This window comes from Kryptolebias marmoratus, linkage group LG17, assembly GCF_001649575.2.
Source record: "Kryptolebias marmoratus isolate JLee-2015 linkage group LG17, ASM164957v2, whole genome shotgun sequence".
NCBI lineage: Eukaryota > Metazoa > Chordata > Actinopteri > Cyprinodontiformes > Rivulidae > Kryptolebias > Kryptolebias marmoratus.
This window is the reverse complement of record NC_051446.1, coordinates 20987600-21009591: the sequence shown is the minus strand read 5'-3', so window position 1 is coordinate 21009591 and position 21992 is coordinate 20987600. Positions and strand designations below refer to the sequence as shown.

At 40.5% G+C, this 21992-nt stretch overlaps 1 protein-coding gene across 2 annotated transcripts; it reads right to left on the bottom strand.

Annotated features, from left to right (window-relative positions):
* Nucleotides 1–228: 228 nt before the first annotated feature.
* On the bottom strand, nt 229–20854 carry ppm1bb (protein phosphatase, Mg2+/Mn2+ dependent, 1Bb). 2 transcript variants are annotated; one of them, XM_017437929.3, is made up of 6 exons: nt 20461–20854; nt 11803–12642; nt 8665–8782; nt 8454–8565; nt 7117–7174; nt 229–1524 (listed from the first exon to the last, which is right to left on the bottom strand). In XM_017437929.3, exons 2-6 carry the CDS (start codon nt 12628–12630, stop codon nt 1495–1497), a joined length of 1146 nt encoding a protein of 381 aa, XP_017293418.1. In that variant the 5' UTR covers nt 12631–12642; nt 20461–20854; the 3' UTR covers nt 229–1494. The 2 variants fall into 2 exon arrangements, with proteins under 2 accessions (XP_017293418.1, XP_037836822.1); XM_037980894.1 differs by lacking the exon at nt 229–1524 and adding an exon at nt 2044–4164.
* Nucleotides 20855–21992: the final 1138 nt, after the last annotated feature.

Genomic DNA, 21992 nt, shown 5'->3' with positions numbered 1-21992 from the left:
AAGGTTGGAGCGACGTCAGGATCTTCGCTTCAGTGCGGCGTGGGACCGACGGTCGACTCCAAACCGCCGCCCTCGCTGAAATATGAGGTCTCTCTAAAAAGAGCCGACAGCTTTGTCTTTAAATCTGTTCTAGGAGCAAAAACAGTGTCAGAAAGATTACTCACAGTCTATAAAAACAGAAAAAACGTTTGCATTTCTTGCATTAAATTACACAGCCACCACCACTGGTTCCTTGGCAGGTATTTTATTTCATATATAGACGCTTTCTGTAATCAAATGTGAGTGCAATCAAACAACAGCAATACAAACATTACCAATGCAGTCTGAGAACCAGGAACAGGGTTAAAACTGGGAGTTCACTCACTCTACGCAGCGAGCAGCTAGTAACCTCATGGACAACATTTAAAAAAAAGAAAAAAAAAGAAAAAAGAAAGCCTTTTCCTCTGTCACACGAACCGATAACTGCGACGATGTTGAGGCTTACACTCTTCGTACAGGAAGTCCAACCAGTGATACAACAATATCCCTCCCTCCCCTCCCACAAGAAAAGAACAAAAAACAAAACAACAAAAAAAAAAAGCCACGAGTCCCAACTTGCACTCGGCTTTTCAGTGACAAACCTCCCGTTCTCCCCCCATCATGATTATCGTCGTCGTCCTCCTAATAGTTACCAACGAAAATAAAAAAAATCCAAATTTCAATTTGTCACACAACAGGAGCCAATCAGAGTCCAGAGGTCCTTCAGGTTCAGTCAGTCTCGACCAATGGATGTCCACTGAGAATGATTAGAAAACCACAAAGCTGCACATGTAGAACCAGAGTCCTCATGCAGTGCCCTGCGACGGTGGCACATCGTATGTTTCCACAAGTGGAGGTGGAGGCTGGGAGGGGGGGGTCAGTGTATGGGTTTGTGGGTAAGAGAGACAGTGTGTGTGTTTTTAAAGAGGGAAGAAGCAAAGGTGTTAGGCAATTATCAAACCCAAGAACACAAAAATAATAATAATAAAAAAAAAACAAACATACAAAGACTTTATCCACCGTGTGTGTCCTCTTGGCCCTCATTTAAACACATTCACATACTAACTCTCACACACACAAACACATGCACGCAAATAGGTCCTCATGTCGTTGTGGAGTCAGGTGTTCAACATTCAAAAAAAAAAAAACATCTCAACGGTAAAAATCATCTCTACCATCGGAACGCTTCAGTTCATAAAATCTTGACATTTCTGAGAAGTGATTCGGCTTTTCCTCCGGGTTTTTTTTTTTTTTTTTAAAGCAGTATGCGTGTGTTTAGGTGTAGTCTTTGTCCCGCTGCCGCAAACACACACACACACAACATACACACACACGCACAACATACGCACACTCACGCATTCCAGCACACACCACGCGTCCCCTTTTAGTGGAGAGAGACATGGCGCAATGGAGAGACGTCCCTCCTCTGGGTGGATGCACGTATCACCGGGAGGAGATGGGGAGTGGTTGCCACGGCTACCATGGGTCGTCCAGGTCACCGGCATTCTGAAAGGCGAGGGATAAAGAGGAAAGACGTGTGTGTTAGGTTTGTTGTTGCACCCACTTTCACTAAGCAGCTACTTTTAGTGTGTTTCCAAACAGACGGTGAAGTTTGAACCTCCTTTCATCGACTGGTACTGAGCAGAAACCTCGAACGACTCACCTTGCAGAGAATCACGAACTGTCAAACTGAAAAAAAAAATAAAAACAGGGGAGGAATGGAGAGAATGGAGTCCCTAATGTTTTTAAGGAGAACTGCTGATTAAATGACGAGTTTTCTGACGGAAGCCTGGTGGAATATTTGAGAACTTTAAAGGCGACACAGACATACGCAGGGACACGAGGACGCTGAGAACGTCCACTACAAGGATCAGGGGAGGGCCGTGTATCAAACGCCGCCATGGTGTCATTGTTTTGATTAGTTTTTTTTATCTGAACACAAATAAATCACCAGCCCCGGTCTGACACAGGACCAGAGCGACACAGTCACTTCACGGGAAGAAACAACTGAAATACCTCGTGGGATCACACTTTGGGTCTTTTTATTTGATCATTTCAGGACAGATTTCCTCCCACATACAAATACATCTCGTTCACACACGCACGTACAGTTTACACACCGTTTTTAACAAAACCCTGCCTCGGATTTCCTGACGTAGAGTTAGAGAGGAGAAACTGGGCACAGATTCACAACCAAAGAGTGGTCAAATGTTTGAAACAGTGTCTTTTTGAATAAACCTGCTTTTAGCCTGCGTGGAAAGAAATATACTTCATGTGGGCTTTCATTAAGTGTTAAAACTCATTGTTTCGACTTCTTCAGATCAAGAACCTATTCCAGATTAAGAGAAATAAAAATAATAATTAAAAAAAAAACATTTCCACAACTATCTTACACAAGAATTATACAATATGTCTGCATGTCAACATAATACACCCCATTAGGAAGAAATCATAATGCTTAAAGTTATACATAACTACATGTTACTTATTAGCATTCAACAGGAAATGTGTTTAAGCAAAAAAAGGGTGTTTCTAGAGGAAATAACATGTTAGCCGAGTTACCTAATTATATAAAACAATAACAGCAATGCTGTTTTAGTCATTTATCTATTTTTAACCAATTAGCAAGTTTCAGCTTTACTCAACATCACTTCCCCGTAACCTGAATTGATATAAAGGCTGATGACTGCGTCCGATTAATGACATTCGTCTTCAGTTTCAAATCCTACCACCATTAAATCAGTACGCCTTTAAAATGTACAAAAATGTGCCACAAAATATTAAAAAACTCCAAATAAACGACTGTTTCTGCTCTGACACTGCTCTAGTTTTATTCTCGCTTTTAATCCAGAAAATAAGTTTTGTTTTCTGGTTTTCGTATCAGCTTGTGCAACTTAAAATTAATATTTTTCGTTTCGTTTTTAGTACCCGGACTGTTTTGAACCATCTTATTAAGCAAATAAATGCTCCAGGTTGTTAAAAACTAACAGGGAAAAGAAAAGGTGGAGTGATGATTTCTCTTTTGTTCAGTCACTCAGACTCGTGCGGACGTGTAAGCGTGTTTGTTCGGAGTCGGTAGATGGAGCAGACCTGCAGTTCGGCGTCTCCGCTTTTTGTAATCAGTTCATTCGCTGTAAGCAGGTGGGGGCTGGGAGGAGGAGGAGAAGGAGGGAGGAGGCAGGAAGAAGGGGGAGGAGAACCAGCCAGAGACAAATAGAGGGAAGTGCAGACTGCTGAGCACACGGTTCACTCAATTCTACATGTCATCATAAATGACTGACTTCTACTGTAAACATCAGTGGAGCCAAGCTGCAAAATGTTTGGGAGCCCAAGCCAAGGTGGAAAACACAAAAAGGAAACAAAAGAGTCCTAAATACATGGAGAGTATAAAACAGTATTGGAAACAGAACTTGAATACACAGAAGGGCCAGTTTCGTTTCTGTTTAATTGTCGCCCGCCACCAAAGACGAAAGAGCAACAAGTTGGTGCTTCTGTGCAAAACATCCCCTGGAACACTGAAACTTCCAGAGTCAGCTCGATTCAAGATGGCCACCACAGCAAAGCATTCTGAGCCAACACAAAAACGGCCACAACTCGGGTCAGTTTTACAGATACGGAGGTAAAATTTGCTGTGGAAGTAGCAGACATGCTCCCACCGCTAACAGATCATGTGAGATCCTCACGACGCCGCATGAGATCGCACAAATATTCCTTCCCAGAGCTGACCAAATCGGTTAAAAGTCATTTGTCAACAGAAGGTGAACTTCGTTTAAAACTGTGACAGAAACGGCGGCGGGCGTTTTTAATCCCTTCGAGGAATGCAAGGCCTTTAATTTAAACATAATTTATTACCAAAGAAGAAGAAATAATGGCCGATGTGTCTATTCATGTTCTGTGATGGAGTAAAGAGGATCTGGCACAGCCCTGGGGGTGGGGTAGATGAGGAGGTGTCAGACTTGGGGGGCGTCTTGGTCGGCCTCTGGTTCTGCAGTGGCAGGTGAGGGTCTCCTCCAGCACCGCGCAGTACTGCCCCCGGTGGTGCAGGCGGAACTGCCGCAGAGCCTCCATCAGATGAGCCGCCGTGCTGCTGCCGCCTCCCTCCTCACTCTCCTCCTCCTCCTCTCCCTCCTCCTCCTCCTCTCCCCCCTGAGGTGACACGCCAGGGTCAGACTCTGCAGACACGCTCCGTGTTCAAACACATAAGAGCACACATCCAACTAGCAGCGGCACAACGCTCAGATCAAAGATTTATCGCCGCGCGGTGCTGAAGTGAGGAGGATTCTTGTGCCACTCGGCAACAGCTACCTCCGACCCTGTGACCATATTCGTTGCGTAACAAGGAGCGCGGAGCGGAGGGGTCAGTATCGTTCTGACATAGATACAACAGACACACTCGTGTGTTTTTACCACAAACATACAGCCTTTTTCCACATTCACACTCGCAGGTTGATTAAAGGCTGACACTGATCTTTCCTTTAGAATAAAAACACGATAAAAAAAAACACCTGCAGCTTTCAAAGCCCTTTCTGTAAGGCGCTGAATAAAACATCTCTTTGTATAACCACCTATGATTTCTTTACTGAATAAACAGAGCCTTAAATCTAAAAAAGAAATAAAAGCTGAGATCTTAATATCTAATAAACTTAAAAATCTCCATGTAAACACTTATATGTAAACACGAGCTGTAACATTTCTCATTTAGACGACATTCTGGCCTAATATTTAGCATATATTTTCCAATTAATGAAACTTGTTAACATTTTTTTATTAAAACAGGCTTTTATTTTCCAAGCGAAACTTGTGTGGTACTTTTTCTTTATTAAAACTTGGTTACGTTTTTTTTTTTAAAAACTTTTCTTCAGGTTGTTTTGTTGTTAGAAGGAGAAAATAAAATAAGAATTCATTACAATGTTTTAACGTGTGTTGTTACTGTGTATATCAGAATAAATTTCTTGGGTCTCGCATTAAATTTTCGAATAAACGAAGAGATTTTTTTGAGCAAATCTGAAATCTAATGAACACAAAGATAAATATGAAAACCAGGAGAACATCTGCAGGTAAGTTTTGTTGATGATGATGAAAACAAAGACCCACACTCTTTAACAAGGCAGAATAAAGTACAGAGTGCATCATTTCATACCGGGTTCTATATTAAAAGAGACAAAAGCCTCTTTTGCTGTGCTTTCTGAAGTTGCTTACATTTGAACACATCGTACAAATGTCAGCCTACTGAGATGTGAATTTATCTGCAGGAAATTATTCTCCAACAAGGAACGAAGTGGAGGTTTAATAGTGTCCGGTGTGTAGAAGGCTGGGTTTTAGTTTAGACTAACACATCTTATCAACAGATGTAAATATTCAAGCTTTGTGGATGGAAAAAAAAAACAAAAAAAAACAACAGCTGATGTTACAATAAAGTGTTTGTTCGAGCTCGAGCGCTACACTTGACAGAAGGATCTCTGTCACTGACATCCCGAAGAAAATCAGACGAGTCACGCTGAAACAAAGGAAAGGCAGCAAACACCCAAACCATCAGCTCTTTATGCTGGATCTGTAAGCCAAACAGACCCTTTTTTTAATAATAATAAGCAACTAAATATACAGAATCGCCCTTTTGTAAGTCTTTGGGGTTTTTATTTGATGGGAGGTTTCCTATTATCAGCGTTCAATGCTTTAAAATCCAGGTTCACAAAGTCTTAAACACTCAAACACTCAAACTTGTGGTTTAAAGAACATTTTTTCATTGCTGAGAGGTTTACTGAGGACTTACCGTTCATCTCGTCTCAATAATAAAACAAATAAAAATGAAACAAAGGGTCTCTACTTTTCAACATGAACCTCAGACTCAGTTTCATCGAGCTAACAGAGATTATTCTGCTTTTTCTGTCTTTCACCTTCTCCCGCAACTGAATAATAACCCTCTAAAACTTACACCGATCAGCCATAACATTATGAATAACTTATTACTTACTAAGCCCCTTTTTTGCCATTAATGCGGCTCTGACAAGTCAGAGCAAAAAAAAACAAAGAAGAAATTTGGGCCCTGTGGATAGTTGGGAAAGATGTCAAGAATGAACATGCTTTTTATTGGCGCCATCGGATTCCTCAGGTTTGGCGGCCTGGCGTATCCTGAGCCACAACACGCTCTGTCGTTTCTTCACTTTTCATTCGAGTTGGCACCATAAATCTAATTCAACGAAAACCAACAACAGCCTCTCTATAGCAGCTCAGTTAGTGAAATAAATCCCAGACTGGATGAGCCATACCGCATTTCGCTGTATCTGAAGTAGCAACAGCGTGGCTTTTAACACAGTCAACAAAAAAATCTGCTGCAAAGATTAAATCAGCTACGTTGAAACTGCGTAATTACGTCTGCGTATGAAAACCGTACATCCTGAAGAGGTGCGACAATCGACACAAGAGTGTTTTCTGTCATTAATTCATTCATTTTACTGTCTAATGGCTTCAAAGTGTTCTTTAATGACACAACTCTTCTAAATTATGAGCCTAAATCGAAACTTTTCACGATGCATTTATTATCGCTGGAACCTTTCACACCAGAGGGGAGACTGAAGACGGGAAGAAAACTCTACGAGCTACAACCCACCAAAAAGTTAAGGTTTAGCAGTGTTTCACAATAATAATGATGCTACAATAAAAACCGCAGCAGAAGCAGAGCTGGAACCTGCGAATCTCGTCTCAAACCTGATCAAACCAATATGCTGCTGTTCTATTCGTGATCAAACAAAGACGAAACATTCACACATGACAAGGCAGTTTAAACCTTTTTTGCTTGAGTCGTTACTTATTTATTGTTAAATCACTTTTTCCACAATGCAGTAAAGATAACCGTTGTTTGTTGCATCTCTAATCTAAGAAATAAAGGTTAAAAATCTGACAAAAGTACTTATAATTCCCTAATTATACAATTACAGTTCCCTATTCTTCACCTCACCTGTCGGAAATCATAATTTCATGGCTGATCGGTGCAAATATATCCAGATAAGAAAGGGTGTTATTGTTTGGGATTTTTTTTTAGGAGTTTCACGCTGAAGGAGGAGAGCGAACGGACGAGGGTTTACAGAAAGTTCAACTCACCCCTTCCTCTTCTCTGTGAGGGTTCAGCCTGTTGTACACCGCCTCGATCACACTCCGTCTGCAAACACAACAACAGGACACGTTTCCTGTTTAGAGAACAACAGCACCGTGCAATAACAGTTTGTATATATATATATATATATAAATAAGAGTCTAACAGAAATAAAAGACTTTATGCGTGCAAAAAGCTAAACAAGGATCTCTTCATCTGCGCTCAAAATGCTCTGGTGATTTTTTTATCTGGCTGCAAATATCCTCCGCTCAGAATGATTCTGTTTTAATCAGTGAATCGGCTGATTATTTTCACGTTTAATCGTCTGAAAATGGAGGAAATGCTGATGAAAAGGGAAACAAAACTAATACAGCATACTTCAAAAGCTTTTTACACAAGACCTGAATCCAAATATATCTTAGTAACTCTGACAGTGTTTCAGTCAGACACGTTTAAATGAAATAGCACTTTTGAAGTTTTTGTTAAAAACCTAAATAACAGAGAGGTTTTAGTGGAGAGCAATTTCCAACTCCTGCTTCTTGACAATTTTTGAGAAACATTCAATCAGTCCTGTGACCTTAAAACTTCAGAAAATCATTAAACAGTAAGAAGTAAGACTTTAACTCCGATCTGAATCATTAAAAAAAAAAAAAAAAAACAGATAATTAATTAATGAATAAAAGAGTTTGTCAGATGTGAACATTTGCAGATTTGTTTTCTTTACATTGGACACGAAAACATCTCCAACACAACTAAAATAAGCAAAATAAAACATTTAAAAACTATATTTTATGCAAATTCTTGGACCCTGCAAGGGTACAGCTATGATTCTGGACTGTATTTGTAAAGATATAAAGCAGATTTTGTTTGCAGTTGGTGAAATTCGGAATGAAAGCTGCACTTTTTCATAATAAATATTAGGATGAAACATCTTCAGGATACATTTGTAACTACACAACAGAAGATTATATGTTGGTAATCAAAACTATCTGTTGTCTATCTGTGTCTGTTAGTAAAATATCTCACAAATGCATTTTAATGAAACTGTCAGAAAGTAATCATCTACAAAAGATTAACTTCTCAAGTCAATCACATTCAAGATGGCTGCCACAGCTGATCGACCTTAGGAAACTCAATATAATCCCTTTAATTTGACAGATAATGAGCTTAAATTGTGTGTGGTAGTAGCTGAGTCATCGCCAGCACGCGCTCTGAGAACTCACTGATCAAACCAGATCTTTATTTGAAACTTCGGCACCCCTTCAAGAAATTATACTTCCATTATATGACTGGTGTGTTGTTTGTATGCGTGTACAAAAAAAAACACAGTTAATTGTGTATTTACTTGCTGGCCAGGCCTCCACCAGGTGGAAGGTTAGGGATGTTCTCTGAGGCAATGGTCCTTAGGACAGACACCAGGTCAGGGACTCCTGCTTCCCCACAGTTCCCAAGAAGCTCTGCAAACAAACAGAGACATGTCACATCCTAACGTATGTCACTGCAACCTGTGAAAGGTTTTATGTGTATTTGTAAATGCGTATGATCAAAATGCTGACCCTCAACACGGGTTTCTAGATTCTTATCCAGTTCCTCTTCCTTCTTCACAGCCTCGTCTGATATTTTGGGAGCTCCGGGCAAACACACCAGCACCACGCTCATGTTGTCCCTGCTCCCCTGCGCGGAGAAAACACAGACAGACGTCACTCTCTGTCCAGTTTAAATCGAAATATTATCAAAGCAAACAGAATATACTATCAGCGTTTGACCCACAGAGTCTAAAAGACACAAAGAATTTAGGACAACGTTCCCTGTGGCTTTTTCTGTTGATGGAAATGTGCGACTACCAACCGGGAGTCCACATCTTTTACATTAGGAGGAAAATAAACACTATTTCTGGAATTTAAACCTGCTGTTAAATGAGACTTAAAAAAGGAAATGAATGAAAAATGTCATCATGTTCTTCAGCTGCTCAGCGTAGCAGACGGTGTGTGCGTTAAAGGACAGCTGGCGGTTCATTTATGGTCATTTACGTTTAAGATGTTCAAATTCTCCTTTTTGTCGTCCTAAACATTTTGGAGATTTGTTTCAACCTCGAGTCTAAACTTCAAACACTAAGAAAACTACTGTTTGGAGAACTTTGTGGCTCTCTCGAGCGTTTTTTTGTGACGAGGGAGGGAAATATAGGCTAACAATTATGATTTTGGTATTTCAGAAGTCCTGAAAACAGGAACTTTGGGACCCTGTTTTGCAATGTTTTGAAAGTTTAGTCTCGTCTAACGAATCCAGCATGGCTTTTTTCTTAGCAGTGGCATGCTGTTACCCCTCCCTGAAAGCCTAAATTTAATCCATACCAGGCTGTGGCATGTTTTGAGTTTTACAAGGCGGCATAACACGCAAAATAAAGCTGCTGGGAAACGCGGTGGCCTAATGATGTTGGATAACAAATGGCCCCAATTACACAATGTTTCTGAAGTTGATGAGAAATTAACACCAACCGTAGAAATCGTGACTTCTGTCCCAACTTTCTTTCCGATGGCAGTAATGACAGAGAAGCAGGGATGACCGAGGAAAAGAAGAATGCTAGCAAGCAGGGGTGTAACGATGCGTGTATTTGTACCGAACTGTTACGGACATTTTGGACGGGCGCAGTAAACCGCACGATGAACGTGTCAGTCACAGGCGATCGCTCTAATCGAACAGCGGGCGCATGTTTTATTTAAGAGGCAGAGAAGGACATCAGTTAAAGCACTTTATCAAACAAAACTGTAAGTGCTGATTCATCGAGGTGTTCGTATGGCAAGCAGTTACGTTATATAATTCACACTTGCCTAATTTTGAAAATGCCAAGCCAACTGTTTATTTGTTGATACCCTTGATGTCAAGACTGGTTTTCCTAGACTAGCACTCACATGCTGAAAATCTAAGTGAGCGCTTCATATTTTATTTATTTGGTGTTTTCACATCCTGAGAGGTTACTCAGTTCTGTAATGAATCTTATTTTATTGCATGAAGTCTGGGACAGATTTACTGGAGTGTACACTCCTCAGTTTTGTTTCGTTTGGTTTTATTTGTCTTTTGTGACGTTTCCTTAACCCAAGAGAGAGAGACCCTTTTTAGGTTTATTAATTTGTCTGGCAGGAGACTGTCTTGGATGGAAAAGACAAAAATAAATGACTTTTTGATTTCTTTTATTTCCTTTGGCTTGCTGTACATGACCTGCTACTTTAGACCCTCCCCTATATATATATAAAATATATATATAAATATATATATAAAAAATATATATATATAAATATATATATAATGTTTCTTTTTCCTGTTGTACAAAACTGTGACTTACATACTGTTACACCTCTACTACTACCAAGAAGACTCATCTGCAGATCTGACGTGTTTTAAAAATAGTGTATATATTTTATGAGGAAGGAAATGCATTCAACAGACCAATGATACACACATCAAGTTGTAATGACGATCAATGACAGGAAACTCATTTTAAAGCTCAACTAACTAAATATTTTTTCATGATTTTCACCACATTCTTGTCTGAGCAAGTTATCGGAAAATAATTTGGAATATTCTCAACGTTTTAGCTGCTTTTTCAATCTTTTAGTGACTTTCACCTTTTACTTTCATTGTTTCATTTTCATTTAAATTCAACTGTTGGGTTTACTTCTGTGTAAAGTGTCCTGAGATGATAAGTGGATTGAAATAAATGGGCTGATAGGGAAAGCATTTTCTGGATTTGTTGGCACCCGTTTGTATTTAGAAAGTGGTCACTGGTTTGTTGCACATGTCAAAACACGTTTGAGGAAAACCATTAAGTTCTGACGACACACTGGTAGTTCAGGTAATTGTTGCAGCTTTAAATTACAAATATAATATACACCTGAAGCTGACTTGCATGCTAGCTGCTCAGTTTCTGTTTGGTGGCCGCTGGATGACCCAGAACATCATATTAGTTATCTTTTATAGGAAACACGGCAGCAGAAGATGGACTGCAGGCCTTCAGCAAAATAAACTTCTTCTCACTACACTGCAGGAGTCAATGTGGTCCCGGTAACTTTCTCCAAGTGTCACATACATCACAGAAGACCACGGCAACAGAGTTGATTTATGATCGCCTGTAGCTTTTACTTGAGATAACCCATCCAGTGAGGCAAAAATAACTCGTCTGCTGCGCACACGCTGGTTCTTGGAGTATCACCGACAAAATAAAAGTCACACGGAAGGACCTACGACGAGGACCAGAGAATGACCTGAGTGAGTCATGTTTGGTGCCTGAACGCAGCGATGGGAAAACCAAAGTGACACTTAAAGCAAAGGTGCCAGTACTATTAATATATAAACTTATATTTGCATTTTTGTTTGTTTACTTTGATATATTTGGTTCTTTTTTTAAAGTAGAAGAATTTGTAATGGCAAGATCTGATACAAGGTGTTTTGAGAAAACTCATTCATTATTAAAAGCAATAATAAAAAAAAGCTAATTTGATTTTTAGTTTGCATATTTATTATGATAAATTGAAAAATGGTTGTGTTTGCCCAAGATTGACTATAATTTGAAAAGTCTGTGTTACAGATTCTAACCTGCAAGAACCACGTGTACTGAAACTATCTATCGCTGTAAAGGGAAAGACAAAGTGAAAAAGAAAATGTATTAAATGTGTATTACACAAGGAAAAATGACCCACCTTATGAAGACAGGTGTCCACCACTGAGTTACAGACCTTCTCCAGGTCGTCACAAACCTGCAGTCGTGAGCGGACAAACTCACACAGCTCTTCGTTGGACATGACGTCCCAGATTCCGTCACATGCTAGAACCACAAACTCATCTTCGACTGCCCGCTCTAACACGCAAACCTCAGGCTCAGGGCTCACCAGCTGCTCTGTGGGGCCCTTACCATCCACACATTTGTAGTCGTAGTCCCCGAGGGCCCGTGACACAGCCAGGGACCCGTTTACCCTTTGGATCATGACTGAACCGCCAGCATTCTGGATGCGCTCCTTTTCGCGAGGGTTGCAGGGCTTGTGGTCCTGGGTGGAGAAGCCCACCTTGCCGTCTCGACACAGCACGGCCCGCGAGTCGCCGCAGTTAATGAAGTAGAGGTGAGTGGGGCTGAGCAGCACGCACACGGCCGTCGAGCCGCTGCGGTCCAGGCCCTGCCGCAGGTCGGAGAAGTTGCGCATGTACTCGTCAATGTTCAGGAAGCCCGAGCGGATCCCGTCCTTCACGCCCTCCACGGAGCCGGGCCCTGAACCGAACTCGGCTCCCCCAGACAAGATGTGTTCCAGCAGGTGCCCCGAGCAGTAGTTGGCCACTCTGGAGCCTGCGTGGCCGTCATAGACAGCAAAGAACGACCAGTCGGGGAGTCCATGGGGAAGGCCCACCACGGCTGTGTGAGCGTCCTCCATTTCCACCCGCCAGCCCTGCATGGAGCTCAGGCCATAGCGGAGCCCATTACCGTCACCGTGGGCACTGTGCTTCTCCGTCTTCGGCTTGTCCAGGAATGCACCCATCGCTGCCTACAACTGGAGATCGGACAAGAGAAGAAGAGAAACATTGTAACCGAACTTTCCACGATCGCCAACGAAGAAATAATATTTTACAAAGACCGAAAATGTGCCACAGCACACTCCTGTGCCATAAATGTTCATGTTTAAACAGAGCAAGAGCTATACAAAAAAAAGTGGGCATGTCTGCTAACGTGAGCTTTTAATGTTGCAAAAATACCAACAATTTTAGAAAGAGAGAACCTATTACAGAGTCAGTCTGTTTTATGGAAATGTGGACATATCGGAAGCCCTTTGTAACCTAAAAATCAGGTAATTTAATGCCCAAAAAGTCAGACTAGAGAAGTAGCTGAACAAGAAACCTGAAATGGGAATAACCCGACTTAACAACAGTAAAAGAAGTGATACTAAAACATCTAAATTTATTTATTTTTTATTATTTTACCCCTCAGTTTCTTACATCTGAATTCTACTGCTCCTAAAATGTTGACCATTTGTATCAATATTGATGCTTGTATTATTGGTCTTGCTTTATTGTGGCACTCATGAGATCCTGAAATCAATGAAAAAGAATAAAAAATAAACACTCCGGCAGAATATGGATTTTTCTTTAAGCTTACTTCCCACAGGAGCACGCAGGCGCCATGACGAGCATGTGCCCAAAAAAGGCTGCTTACATGCAACGAGCGACTGCTTTCCGAGGGAAGGCGTGTGTGTTCGTGTCATGGCCCGTGTGCGTGAAAACGATGCTCTATAAATACGTCGGGCTGGTTCGGATTTCATGACCGGCGTGAGACGGCAAGGACAGGCCATTCACATTTCTCCTGCTTTCTCGCCACGTGACGAAATCAGTAAAAGAATCCTCGCCGTTGCCACTTTCAGGTTGTCTATATATATATATATTTTTTTTTTTTTAAATGCGCGAAAGTGTTTTCACATGTACGCGTGTGTGTGAGAAAAGACAAATCTGTAACATTCACCAGCAGTGATTCTCTCTAAAAATAAAACAAACACACGACCATCGCATAGCAACCGCCCACCCTGCAGTGCAAACATCCAGGCTGAGCTTCATTCAGCGACATCCACCGTCCCCTCCTCCTCCCGTTGCTTTTCTCTCACACGCTTAAAAAGAGGCGCACACAACTCAGCTGCTTGGCAGAGACAGGAAAGGGGAGTTGCATCATCCAGCCATTGAAGCGCTCGCAAGCGGCCAAATCCTGAAAGGTGTCATGCAGACTGCTAGAAGACACCAAGATACTGTGAGATTTCACTGGCTCCTCGTGATATCACACACTAATGAAAGAAAAACACACACATTCTTACGGAACAGAAACGCCTAGAAAATGTCTCCATTGTGACATCAGACAGAAACTAGAAACTCCCCCAACCGCTTAACCCCGGCAAAACTGTTGTCATTAGCGCTGCAACCACAGGTCGAAACTAACACCCCTGATGTAAGACGCTCGTCTGCCAAAGAACCGCTGCCTTTCGAGGGGGAAGCGGAACGTCAGAGATTACATAATGCTGCAGAGAATCCAAACGCTGTGAAAACGAGCACATTTACACGAAACGGCTAACGCTGCTCTGCAGGAAAAGATAACACAAACGGCTTTTCAGGAACGATGCGAATAATACGTTAGTGTGCTGGGCCTGAAATGACTTATTCCCATAAACGCTACTGAATTAATCAAAATTATTTGCCGTTTACTTGCTACCGGGAATAGGCATGTCAAGCAAAGACACTTCCCAAATTGAAAGCTCAGCCGCCCTTAAAGGAAAGCTTATTGCACGCCAGCTTTTGTGCCAGAGTTGTAGCTGTTTTGGTCAAACCTCCAAAAAAAACATTAAGGCCAATCTCACATGATATTCTGAAAGCCCCTCAGCTACTACCACATCAACTTCTAGCTCAATATTTGTAAAACTGACTGAGTTATAGGCATTTTTTATTGGCTAATGAAAGAAATACACTAGCTATAAAGAATAATCGACAAAAATGTGTTTTTTAGTCACATTTAAACTTTGTTTTTATAGTCCACATGCATAAAATGGTGACTGACAGCAACCTTGTGGGAAAAGCTTGATAAATATGACATGATCATGTGGTATTTTTACGTATTTACATAGGGAAAGGAACCATGTGAGAGCAGCCTAAAACTAAAAGCCCCTAAAAAAGCTTGTAGATTAGTAAAAGCGGACTACAGAGGAGGCAACACCAAGTCAATTTTCATCACTGCATCTGAAGCAGATGCAGATCTGGAACAGATAAATCTGTAAAAATGTTTTCAACATTATCAGTTTTGAATTACTGCCTTTGAAGCAAACAAGCCTGAATTAGGACAAGGGTGTGGAAACAGTCCTTAGGCTTACAGGAGGGGATCCTAAAGACACACCTTCGTCTTATAGCTACTTACACACCTTCATGGAATGTTGTAGTTGTATTTTTCTCAGTCTGATTCTCTTACATAAAGGGTCTCGGGGAGAAAGCTGCTACACTTTACCACACTCAGGCCCTGGAGTGGCGTTTTGCATATACGCTGAGGTTTTAAACCAATTCCACCTCGCCTCCACGTGGAAACTGTGTTTTAGGAGTCCCGGGACAATACTTTCTGAAACTGGGTTTCAAAAGTAAAAAGAAATCTCGCACAACCGCCCTTGTGTTTTTGTGTGAACAGGCAGAACACAACCTTTCGAAAATGATGACGTCAGAATCCCACCTTCCCCCTAAACTACGACCCAAGCGGGACAGAACAACAACGGCAGATTACATGTTCGCATTTATGTTGGAGATGAAAGTTGCTCAGCTGCAGAAAACCAATGTACATGGAATTACTAAAATGACCAGACAGAGCTGATGAACAATAACTTTGCTTTGAACTAGAAGCACACCATACCAAATCACGTCTTGTGACAACTCCAACATTTCCTTAAATTTAATCAAAATCTGTTCATTACCTTGCGAACAGATGGACAGACACACACGCAAACCAACAGACACAACCAAAAACATAAAAATAACCTTATTATTACACCAAATAACGACGTTTTTATCCCTTTATTGAACCGCCAACAACGCTAAAGCAAACGTTACAGAAAAAGATCAACAATATACATCAAGAAAACATTTTAAAGCAACGCAAGAAATGGAAATAGTTTTAAAAGACCGACACTTGAGTATAAATAATTGAGCTTGTATCGTGAGGAAAACCGATCCCTCCAGCTGGATTCTGGGCCTGAAAGTGTCCATTATGTCCACATATTTGGACTCAAACCCCAGTCAATAGCAGTTTAATGTGAAGCTCCACTTCATTGATTTTGCTCTTGTATTCGCCCAATTTATTTATTTTTTCTTCCGTTTTCTGTTCTTGGTGTATTTTCAGTTGTGATTTTAAAATACATACAGAAACGTGGACCCAATGTATTAATTTATCAAAACCCCTTAAATTTAATATAATTTAGTCTCCAGGGGGTAAATTGAGGAACATGAATGGGAGTCTAGAAGGGAGATGAAAATTCACAAAAATAAGTGTCTGAACATGCCAGGGGGGGAACATAAATTTTTCAACATGTTCAAAAACACAAATTTTCTCTTAAAACATTTAGAGTCGTTGCAAACCTATCTCAATTTTGTCACAGGCGTCTCCAACTCGATCCAAGAGCACGAGAGCTGTATTTTTACACTCTCCTCATGACAGAAAACATGTCCAGGTCTAAAAACCACTCAGATGGTAAACAATATTAAAAAACTGACCCAATCTTCTTTTTAAAAGTGTACTCTTAAATGTGGGGGCAGCCGCTGGGTATGACGTGGGGGGAGGTGAGCGGTGAAATAATGTGCACATCCAAGAATACCAGTTTGCAAGCCAGGGACACAGAAATAGGTCGTGAATTTCAAAAATCGGCCACATTTATGGCTCGCTGGTCGCTTGGTCACAAACACTGAGAGTTCAGTGAGACTGCAACATGAAATTTGAGTTTTTCCTCACAATTTAAAGCCACCAACTAGTCTCCAACAGTGAGGCAGTGATTACCTGTCACCAAAAACTATCAAAACACAGAGCTCTACAGCACTGGTGGTATGTGCATTTTTGACTTGGGATAGACCTTTAAAAAATAAATCTTCATTGATAAGTTTACGCTTAACAAAAAGTCTTTACTTTTCTAAACAATGAATTGATCAGTTTTTAGGCTTCTCAATCCACCAACATCACACTCACGCTGAGCGTCATTATTTACGTCTTAGTTTACTTTATGAGAAAAAGGCAGAAGAAACGCGCAAGTTAAAACCATCGCTGAAGCAAGTTTGAATCTCTGTATATTCTAGTGAGCCTAAATGCTCAGGTTCTGACGTGCACGGGTCAAACAACGACCCGGCAAACACCAGAACTTCAGCTTTGGATTTAATCTGCATGCCTATATCCCATCTTGAAGTACAAAATCCCAAAGAAAAAGGAAAAATCTAAATATGACAAATCCCTAAAATCGAAATAAAAATCGGAGATAGAGATACGAGTGGAAGCACAACTGGAGCAGCAATAAAAAGATACGGGTCAGTGAAAGCTGCCCTACTAAAGTGATACCTCACGTAGCAGATTACTGATCAAACTAACACCGAATAACAAACAGAAGTACTTCGGACTCGATGCAGGGAATGTCAACGACATTTAAAGTATAAATGTCTGTTGGAAGTCACGTCTATCGCCAAAGGATTAGCAGATGTAAAGAAAAAAATTAATAAAAATATCATAATCTGGTAAAAACTATTCAAGATGTTGCCACATTATCTCATCTGCCTTAATTATATTTATTTATTACGGACAAATTTGCAGAACAAGACGATTTAGTGAACTTTACGGATGATATAAACAAGCCTAAATTAACTCCCAACATAATCCGGTGAAACAGACGGGCCTTTATATTGTAGATATTTTTTCACAAGTTTTTCTAAGTACCTTTAAACGCCTACAGCCCCATCAGAGCCCAGCTAATAACCGTCCAGGCACAGTGTTTTACGACAGCGACTGCTGACTCAGATAAGGTTATCAGCTGTTGAACTCCTCCCGTATCTGACAATCAAAGCACGAGCCCAACGTGGGGCGACGTCGTAAACTGGTTCACCTGAACGCTTCACGGCAATTCGATCTGGTGAAGAAAAAAACAAAAAAGGCAAACACCGTGGCTACATTTCAGCACAATACAAAATTAATGACGAAAGTCACCATTAACCCAAGCTTTCACGACTTACTGCTTCTGTATAGATTGGAAATATGAAATGCTTTATTCAGCCAAGATCATTTAAAATTTATACACTTGAAGGGTAATAAAAAATAGAAAATGGCCTGCTCGCAAACTTGGCACAGAACAGGAAATTATAGCAAACATTTCCAGTGTCGTAGAAGTAGCTGGCATCTATCAGAAGTTGATAAATACTTTTTATTCTTACCAATATCAGATGAGAATATAAGAGCAATACTCAACATTTTTTCAGCTTGGAGGATACTACTGTTTAGACTGAGTGACGCTGAGGATAAACCCTGATTGCAAACAGCATTCCAATACTTCTAAACTGGATGAGAAAAATATTAGTTTCAACGGATAAACACCACTTATCTGACGGCAACTTCTATTTTTTTTATCCTTGGAAGAAATCAGTAAACAAAGCTCAAGAAGTAAGTAGCAGTGATCAACATCTAGTTACTGGTTGCTCTTAAGACAATAATGTGCAGCCACAACAATTGTGCACACAAACGCGCATTCAACGTGCATTTTTCCTGAATGGAAATCGAGCGAGGGCGTTTCTCTGAGACACTGCTGCTGAGGTGGATCACAGGTGCTCACGCTGCCCTGTGACAGGGAATCTGTAGTGTCCTTATGCAGCCAAAAAACTAAACATTGTGTAAACTGGAAAGAACTGTTGGCCAAGACCTACATCTCATTTCTCGACAATAAGGAGTGCCATGCGAACCTGCGATGAAATTCAATGTGCATTCCTTTTCTCGAGCTCTGCCTCTACAAGAAGTTTTAAAATGTCCAGCTAGGTAGAGAAATAATGACAGATACTTGTGACCCCAACTATAACTGGCTGAATAAGTGAGCATTGCCAGCTTAACAACAAAAACAGCCTCAAAAACTACTATTTAGTGTTTATCCACTTGTGACTAATGTTTCTAATCTCTTTTAGAGTTAAATTCCTAACATTCCTTAAAGGGATGCATATTTCCCACCGCCATTCATGCCAGTGTTTTAAACTAAGCTCATCTTGTGATGAAAAAATGAGAGACATAACCCCAACTTGGTCAAACCTTGAAAATAAAATAAAATTTTGCGCAACCTCATGTGTGGTAACGGATCAGTGATTCTGATCCGTTAGAGCTCGAAGTGTGCGTTGTGACTGACTCTCTGCGACTACCGCACCACGTTTAAGCAACAGTAGCTGCAAATCTGACAATTCCTACGTTGGCTGAGGTCGACTGAGTTTGGCGACCATCAAAAGGGTGGCTCATAAAGTTAATGAGTTGTAGTTTAACTGAAATCCATCCAGTGGTTCATGAGATATTTTGCTAAAAGGCAAATAGGGTTGACCCCCAACCAGCAAAGATGTTACATAATGTGTCACATTCAAAGTATGTGTTGGGAATGACGCTCAACTACTACCACGCCAAATTTTAGCTCCATATCTGTAAAATTGGCTGAGTTATAGCCAAGGTTGCTTTTAGCTATGGCTGCCATCTTGAATGGTGTTGGATCTGAAAGTGAACAATTTGTAGATGCACATCCAGTGATTACTTTCTGAAAGTTTCAGTAAAACCCACACACTGGTTCATGAGATATTTTGCTAACACTACAGGAAAACAAAACACACAAAGGCAAGTGATAACCGTGTCTTTGCTGTGATACAGTCAAAACTCCTACGGTGTTATTTGTGATTTCGAAAAGCCACAAAAACAGTGAAATGTTTGCATTTTATAATATAAGATCAAATCTATTTTCATAAACAGAAAATTAGTAAAAGTTTCAATACTATCAAAATACACTCATTTTTTTAAGTGTTAGACAATAAAAAGGGGCAATATATTTAATAATAACCACAAAGATTTATTCTCTAAAACCTCTAAATATATAGCAGCTAATAAATGTCAGGTTATTCTTTCCAAATTTTAATGCATTTGATACAGAAATCAGCATATTAGTGCAATGAATGCGTGAATGTTAACGCAGGCACATATCCTTTATTTTTATTATTATTACTTGCCTCATGTAAAACTGCTTACTTCTGTCTATTCCACTGTAACCGCTGGGATATGGTGCTTCATACATATATCACATTAAAAAAATAATAAATTAAATTAAAATAAGAAAAACAGCGGCCGCTAAGTTGTCATTAGCTTGTCGTAGCTAAAGCAGCTATAGCGTTACCATGCTAAATTAGCTCACCTGGGACTAGACTAAACGCTTTAAAACCGAGCTCCCGTGATGCTGTTTACATTAGTGTCAGTTCACATTGGTTTTGCTGTTAAATAGCATGCTAACGGGAGCCAAGTGGCTGAACTTCAGGTGTTTAATCGGGATTTATTCACGAACTGTGCCGTCACAGTCTGCCCACTTAGCCTACGCGAAGTTGTTACGATTTGAAAACGGGTTTCTGTCCTAAAAAATCACTTTTCTGACACGCACAGAGCACCCCTCCACTTAAACACTGGTCCCTCCGTGCAAAGGCCTCTTTGACTTATGTGTTAATGTGAGCTAACGTTAGCTGGCATGCTATTGTTAACTTACAGCTCTATGGCTTGTCAAACTCGAAGCTAATGACGTTAGCTCGCATGCTAGCATGCTACTTACGTTTTCCTGCTGCTCCGCGACTGTAGATCCAATCTTGATATTCTGACTCTGCTTTTTCTGTGAAGATGTGTCGTTAACCAGGCTACCCGCAGAGGTGATGTTAGCCAGCTAGCTGTGTTGTGTTTCCTTTTTTGACAAAAAAATAATCGAGATTGGCCTCAGTAGAGCGGCGATAATTCGTTTCTCGGTGGTTCCCTGCTTGGACAGCGTTGATTTTTACGCATGTTGGACGCCAGTTCTGTCTCTCACAATAAGTGAAGACAATTGCGATCGTTCCTAAACAAATATATGGAACCTGAGAATTGGTTATATTATTATACAACACTGATAAATCTAGCACTTTCGTCCATTGAAAGGCCACAGAGCTATCCTTCGACTTTGGGTGCTGAACAAGAGGAGGTGCTATTTTTGGCATCTGCGCAGTGATTGGCTAAAACGTCTGGGCAAAACATCTCCTAATTGGCTGGACTCCACGTCAATTAGCTCTGCCCCTGTTCATTACACATTTTCATTGGTTTATTACAAAGTTCTACTATGTACTGGAAATGCGGGGTGCACTCGTAGCTGTCACTGGCGTACGCCGAAGTCTTTCAGCATGGGCGGAGTTAGTCTTTAAATAGTAACGTTCAACTCCCGAGGCCGAAGTCGGTCGACCCCATCCGGTTGGACAAAATTTACAAATATATATTTAACAAACCAGGGTCGCTTTCAAAACGAAATGTGGTTAATTTTTTTATGTTTGAATAACGTTATAGAGAATATCAGACGTGCCGAAGTAAATAGCAAGCGCGGCATTGCTTAGTGTACAATATGGATAATTGAAGAGGTTCCAAAGGGAGTCTTCAACAAAATAAGTTGTTAAATTAGACTGTACCACACGTTAATTTATTTTTTCCAGTTTTTACATCCATTTAGTTTCACTACTAAAAATAAAAGGTGATAATAAGAAGATAGCATGATTTAAAAAACTCCACAACACCCGCTACTATTAACATATACAAAACAAAGGCATTTAATCGAATTGTTCTAAAATATAGTCCCTACTCCAAACCATAGGCATTGGTAGACCCATTTTACTGGGGCATGTATCCCAGTAAAATTGGATGCATCTTCACAAAGCAAAAGTTAATAACTCCAGCATGAAGATATCCCGCATTCTGTGATGAAACACTTAGAAAACTAATACTATGATACCCTTTTTTTAATTTGAAGGCTTTTAGGATGGAGACCCAACATGATCTCACAGGAGAACGGCATCAGGGTACTTAACGGGATATTTACAGTGGTACATAAGGGTATACGCGGTACTTGCAGGGTAATGACACAATTCATACGGAGGTACATACAGGATACTTACAAGGAAATTACAGGGTGCATATGAAGGCACATACAGGGTTCTTATAAGGTACTTACAGGGTACTTGCAGGCATATGAATAAAGTACTTACAGAGGTACATACAAGGTACTTACAGGGGTCAAAACTACCTGAAGGCATAAACAGTAATTATTAATAATGCTGTAATAATATGAAA

Excerpts from the sequence above, each read along its gene's own strand:
- ppm1bb (XM_037980894.1), bottom strand. The coding sequence starts at position 12,630 with ATGGGTGCATTCCTGGACAAGCCGAAGACGGAGAAGCACAGTGCCCAC. Across the intron at positions 8,566-8,664 it reads TCTAGAAACCCGTGTTGAGG|AGCTTCTTGGGAACTGTGGG; the intron begins GTCAGCATTTTG and ends GTTTGTTTGCAG. Across the intron at positions 4,165-7,116 it reads CTCACAGAGAAGAGGAAGGG|GGGGGAGAGGAGGAGGAGGA; the intron begins GTGAGTTGAACT and ends GTGTCACCTCAG.